A 7,056-nucleotide genomic window follows, 5' to 3' on the forward strand; every position below is an offset into this window, starting at 1 on the left:
ATTTTGATTTTTAAAAATTTTTAGAATAATTATTTAATGAAAAACATCTATTTATTATGAAAATATAAGATTGTAAAATTTTTATTTTTTAAATACGTGTCAATTTCTAAATATAGGTAATATCTCTCATTGGTTAGAAACAACATTAATTATGGCAAAAAAATAATAATTAAATTCAAAATTAATGTAGAAAAAAAATATTTACTTATTGACTTACTATACCAAATCACTATATTATCACATCATCATAATTATTAGTAACTGATGTAAAATCTTGCATTTATATTTTAACCATTCTTTTATTTATTTTTTAAAGCAAAAATAAATAAATAATCTTTGGTACTTTTTTCAACGATGTGAGTCCATGATCCATTCTTGTGTCACTTTCTCACATTGGATAGAGAAGTAAAAGCAACGATTGGTAGCAAAACTAGGGAGCTAGCTAGGGAGTAGCTCCCATGAGCTTGAATATGATAATGTACGAATAATAATATATGCACATCAAAATATGATATACAGTAATGTATACGATATTTCTAATACAATATAGATTTCGTCTTAAATAAATATATTTAGTTAAAAAAATCTACTAACTAATGGTTTGATACATAATTTGTGAATATATAATATATATAGGGCAGCACTTCGGTGCAGCCAGGGTACAGTTTGGGCACTTAAATAATTTTTTTTATAATCGTGTACATTGTTGTCATTTAAGACATCTTGTAAATTTTCAAAAAATTCTTAATAATTTACGATGCCGAAAATAAGGTTGTTGCACTCGTGTCTGTTTTTTGTATGCGCGTGTAAAATTCAACTGTTTGAAACTTGTTTCGGCACTGTAAACTATTTAGAATTTTTTGAAAATTTACAGGATGTCTTAAATGACAACAATGTACACTGTCATAAAAAAAATTAGAAAAAAAATATTTAAGTGCCCGAACTATGTCCTGGCTGCACCGAAGTCTTACCCTATATATATATATATAGTACTAAAAAAGATATATCTCTTCTACATCATAAATGTGTAGATAAATGAAATTTTTTGTTTTAACAGTTTGTTATGTTAAATTTAACGAAATATTCTAAATATTTAACAAAATATATCTTTAAAACTAACTTTAAAATATATATTTATCAATTATATTAATATAAATTCAAATTCAAATTGAAGTGTTATAAAATATCATTATTATAATAATATATAATACAAGACTAAATATTTAATAACTATATTAATATAAATTTAAATATTATAAAATATTATTATGATAATATTATATAATCCTATTTTTTTACTAATTATATTAATATAAATTCAAATATTATAAAATACTATTACAACAATAATAATATATAATACATAATCTTAAGTTTTATTAAAAAAATTATCATTTATATTTAAAAAAGTTATCATATTATATATATTAAAAAAACCGTAAACAATCTTTTGGTTTAATTTTTCATTTAATATGTTTATGCTATTTTTTTATATATAATATTATTTATTTATTTAAAATATTTACATTACAATAATACAAATTTAATAAATTATATAAATAAAACTACGTACTACCCATCTATGGATAGTAACTCTCGAGATATAGTCATAATGCTAATATTATCTAGCAGTACTAAAAAAGAGTGGACATGGACAATGATACACATTGCTTGTATCTAGTAGTGCTAAAAAAGAGTGGACATGTAATTAATGAAGCACTATATTAGGGCTAGCTGCAGTTGAACGACCATGAATTGGTGACCAGTTAGCTAAGACTAAGGTGTGATACGATCGAATATGAATGTAGCAGAAAAACCAAGGCTCTGAGGATCACTTTCAATCATTCAGATCTTAAAAGTGGTCCAAAATAGTGGAACATTCAGTTATGTTAGTTCAGTTAGCACCGTTTGGGAAATGGGATAGTTAATAAGTTGTGGTTTTGATTCAAAGGACCACATTCAACCAAAAAATTAAGGCAGGTAAATGCTTTAATTGCTATATATATATAGAGACTGGTAAGGGGGCTAGCTAGGTTTAGCTTTGATGACAAGCCAGCTAGAAAGATTAATTACAAGACCACATATATAAATACAGAGGAATTCTCGGCTTTACTTTAAGCTCTACCGGTAGGGTTCTCAGTATTCTCGACCCGTGAACAATTTTCGGCGCGATTAATTAGTCACGCGTGCAACATGTTTGAACTTAATTTTCGGTATTGTAAATTATTCGGAATTTTCTAAAAATTTGCAAGAGACTATCATAAAAAAAATCGCGCCGAAAACTGTTCACGAGTCGATAACACTGAGAACCTCACCGGTAGAGCTTAAAATGAAACCTCTATAGAAAAATTATCTTAAATATATATTTATTTATATGTTTATTCAGAGCTCCACAGCCCCAAACAAATTTGGCTGCACATCATTGGAAACTAAAACTAGTATTTCCAAATATAGGAATACAACATTTTGATTTATCATTTAAAGGAAACCCAATTTCTTAACTTCATTTTTCCGGCCAACCTGGGAGACACATTCCTAACTGATAATTCTTGCTCCCTTCCGACCAATATACATTTAATGTGTAATAATATGTTCAAAACCAGTAATGTAAAACAAAATCAAATGTGATGATTCAAAGATGGCAACTTGTTTTGAAATTGATCACATACATTTAATCTGGGTATGTACATATATATATGCATAGTCAAGAAAATTTATTAAGGTTTCTTTTGCTGCAAGTTATGAGATGTGCATTCTCAGCATTGAAGAATCACCCATGTGAGAATTTGACAAATCCCAAAACGACAACTGTCAATATAATACAATACACAAGAAGTTTACACACACAAACATATATTCCTCTCCTAAAATTGAGCACCACCACTAGTATCTCCAGCCTCATTTCTCTCATAAAGAGATTAATTTTCCCATGTTCCAAGGCTGAAAACGCTATCTTTTAGAGCTATGTAGTCAGTCTATCTGTCAGCATTGGTTCCCTTTTGAATTCTCTCTCAATCCAAATTAAGGCATCATCAGCAACAATGCTAGGAGCTCAAGTCAAGAGTCTGCTCAACAACACACACAGACTCCTTTAATGTAAACAGCTCAAGCAGTTCTGTAAAGATTTTGAGCATGTTGAAAGTACAGAGCAAGATAGTTCACGCTAGATATTCTTAAGCAAAGGATTATAAGGTATGGTATATAGAAATGGCTTGCCATGTCTTTTCCACGAATATGGATAACAGTGGAAGATAGAATTCAGAGGATAACACATCATTGTCATCGAAGCAAATACCATTGCCAATCAACAAAAGGCATTTCTTTTTGGTAGGATGTTGACCCTAACTTAAAATAAACATGTGAAGGCCATGTTACTTTGTCTACAGAAAGCTTTATAAAGACAAATTAGTGAGGCTGCTATGAGCATTGCAATACGGCATCCACACTGCCGATGACACTCCAGCTTAGCATTCTGACTATATCAAAATACTACGTACCTTGATGTTGTACAAGCATATCTACTCCTGCAAGTAGTTCTTGAACTCAACTCAGTCGATTACACCAAACCAGTAGCTATTACAGTGAGAGGAATAAACTATACATTGTCTCTTAATTCACAAACTCAAGTATATAGTCACTAAAAACAAAACAGATTGATGATGTAATACCGACCCAGGCAGAGATATGATTAAGACTTTATTAACCCATGTGCATTGACAGGAGACAATTTCAGAACATTTTTCCCAACTCACAAAGACAAAAACAAGGGGAATTGCACCAAGATAGATATAAAAAGTTGGTTATGCATTCTTCTCAAGAATTCTTAAGTCAGTGAATAGCTATTTTATAATGGATGAAGAATCATCATAATTATATATCTTTTTTCGTGTTTAAATAGCAACTTCGACAAGTGAGATTAACATTTTCTATACAAGCATACAAAAATTCAGATAATGAAAGGACAGCAAAACATGAGTAATGTAAGTTGACAATTAAAACAGAACATTGTAAAGATTATTCAATAAAATAACGTGGTCCAAGTACCATCAAAAGATGGTCTCAGAGTGCCACGCCTAAATTTCACAGAATAAAGCATATATAATAGCAACAGATAGGTTGGTTACCTGAAATTAGCTACTACAAAGAAGTACTAACTAAGGTACACACCAATCCCAGTTTTGATAATGTGATGATGCCATATACACGCTGATCCTTCCATTTCTGCTAGTTCCGGTTCTAGCTTTGATCCAAAAGAAAAGTCATTCATGAAATATTTTAGTAGAAAATGCGCAAGAGCCCTTCACACTCATTTTACAAAATATTAACTCCCAAGACGGGAAAATTTACAAATCATGGAACTGGAGAAAACATAATCTGAAAAGAGAGGAGCAATGCACAATACACATTTCCAGTTATTCATCCTCCTCACTTAATGAAGAGAGAAGCAATATTCTCTTCTAAAAAAAAAAGAGAAAATAAAACGTACATGCAAATCCATAGGTTATATTGAAGACATCCACATAGCTAATCGATGTTGTTCGCGCATTAAATTTTAGTTAGCTCTAAAAGCTTCACAAACTAATACAAATTTACACATAATGAATACTTCCAAAATCAAGTGGTAATACACAAGATCACATCTAATAATCACAAGTTCTAACACTCCATGCTTTACACTGATGAGAAAACTCGAACAACTATCTACCACGTTCATGTATATTCATTCAAATCCGGAGGGTGGTTTTGACAGCTGAGGTAATCCATCCATCGAGCTCAACTGTCTTTTCAGCTTCATAATGTGATCTTGCACCTACCAGATTGTATACAATGTTAACACAATATCATCCACAACTTTCCATAAATAACATTATTTTCATGCACATCAGATAATTCAAGCCTATACTTGAGATAGAGCCAATGAGTCACAAGCATTTATACAAAGTGAATTTTGGCATGTGCAACAAGATATAGCCATAAGTGAAAATCCAATACATCAAAAGTAACTTAAAAAGTAAACCCAACAAGATGTATCAAATGGTAGAGAATTACAGACATCTAAAATCTAGATTTAACTTTTGGAACAAAGAATATATTAGTCAATTACATACTTTAAGTAAAAGTGGGACCAAAAAAACACAAGAAAAAGAAACTTGCCTAGTCATAGGAATTAGTGTGATGCACGTAGAAGAAGAAAAAATAATTAACCTGTTGACGAGCAGCTGCAAGTTTTAAGAGTTCATCTGCCTCTGAGAAATTCAAGAACCACTGATTAAGGGGATGATCCTTGGTATAACCTCTGTCCCTTTCGGTATTTTCAATTGGTACTGCAAAATTAAAAGAAAATGCAACTCAAAGCATTTGTAAAAGATAAAATAATTAATGAACAACATCGTACTTAAAAAATTACCAGGACTAGGTAAAGTAAATCCAGCTGGCAAACGGGGCAAAAGAACAGCAGGGTGATTCTGAACACGAGCAAAAAATTCCTCTGATGGATTAGGAAAAACAATCTCATTGTATGATTCCATAACAACGGGTTTCTTAGTCGACTGGGGACCAGATTCATCTTCAGGATATAACTTCAAATGGTGATACCTGCAAATGTTTTCATAAGCTCCAATAATATCAAAATTTCACCTTAAGTAAACAAAACCATTAGAGAGTAATACCACATCTCCCTAGAGTTATCCCACTTTTGAATAGCCAGTTGCAAACTTTTGAATGATAGATTTTATTCTTTATAAGAAATGACATAAATTTTATTAAAGGTTTGGTTTTAATTTTATGGCATTCAATGATTTTTAAAAACTGAAAGTTCACTCACTGTATCATTTGGTACTGAGATAACTCATTAAGAGAACATGTAGTATTGCCCACTATAAACAAAATAAACAACTCACAAATCCAACTGTTTATCACATATTTCACTGTGAAAAAATAGACTGATAGCAATTTCAAATTCACCCCAACCACACTCTGTTAACTCAAATGGGGCCGATTCAACCACTCTTGTAGGATTATTGAAACTGGGATGCAATTGAAATACAACTCGCTTTAACACCACCCCAAGATCCTCATTGGTGGCCCCACGAACATAAACTGTCCACTTATGGGATTGAGACCTAATCAATGAAAGCAAATTTAGTGAAAGTATTTAAATAATGTGTCAGAATATAACATAACTTATTAACGAGAAAACACTTACTCACTAGCCTTTCGGCCCAGATAGAACGCTATTGTTCCATATACAATCGGGACGCAAATTTCGACATCCTTAACTCTCTTGTTTGCAGTCTATCCAAAAAAGAAAAAGTTTACAATAATATAGAAAAAGGAAAATCAGAACTTTAGCATAATGCAACAGGAGAATAATTAAGTACTTTTGATAAGCTCCTAATATATCCAAGTTACAAATGAATCAAGTTTTTGTAATTTTTTTTTTTTTTTTTTTTTGGTAAGAATCAAGTGCTTCTTGTCTTTTTACACAATTGTGATAAAAATAGCAGAAAGTAGACCAGACCCTATAATATCACGAGACATTAAAAGTTTGAAATTCTTTTACTAGGAAAAAAAATTATTATACAGAAGTACAAGTTGTTTTTTTCTTTTCAAATTTCCCTAAATTCAACACCAGATATATAAATAAAAACCATGAATATACAAATACATATTCGTGTTGTGTATGCACAATTCAAGAAAAAAAAATCTGGGTATTGGAATTTGGAGCAATTAAAGATACCTTCTTGTCGTTATCTTCGGCAGGTTTGGGAATTCTAATAGGCTGTAACACTGGCACAGAGTCGCCTTCGTCAGGTTGAGCTTCACCTACTTTTCGAGACATTGGAGAAAAATTCGAGCTAATAGTGTTTTTAATACAGAAGCAACCAATGCTAACAAAAATTTTTACGTACAAAGATCACAAAGATTCTAGCTTTTGGAATTCAAATTTTTGCATTTTAGGTTTCAAAAATGGCGCGCTAGAGAAGAGGAGTTAGGGTCTAGGGTTTTAGTTTTTTTTTTTTTTTAGTAGCTTCGTCTCTTTCAGTTGAGCTTTTC

The 7,056-nt window shown here is 31.1% G+C and overlaps 1 protein-coding gene across 1 annotated transcript; it reads right to left on the reverse strand.

Moving 5' to 3' along the window:
- Positions 1-4,412: 4,412 nt before the first annotated feature.
- Positions 4,413-7,056, reverse strand: LOC133812757 (transcription initiation factor TFIID subunit 14b). The gene is made up of 6 exons (XM_062246571.1): positions 6,740-7,056; positions 6,206-6,294; positions 5,901-6,122; positions 5,408-5,595; positions 5,206-5,324; positions 4,413-4,810 (listed from the first exon to the last, which is right to left on the reverse strand). The coding sequence occupies exons 1-6, from the start codon at positions 6,839-6,841 to the stop codon at positions 4,721-4,723; spliced, it is 810 nt and encodes a 269-aa protein (XP_062102555.1). The 5' UTR covers positions 6,842-7,056; the 3' UTR covers positions 4,413-4,720.

This window comes from Humulus lupulus, chromosome 1 (assembly GCF_963169125.1).
Source record: "Humulus lupulus chromosome 1, drHumLupu1.1, whole genome shotgun sequence".
Classification (NCBI taxonomy): domain Eukaryota; kingdom Viridiplantae; phylum Streptophyta; class Magnoliopsida; order Rosales; family Cannabaceae; genus Humulus; species Humulus lupulus.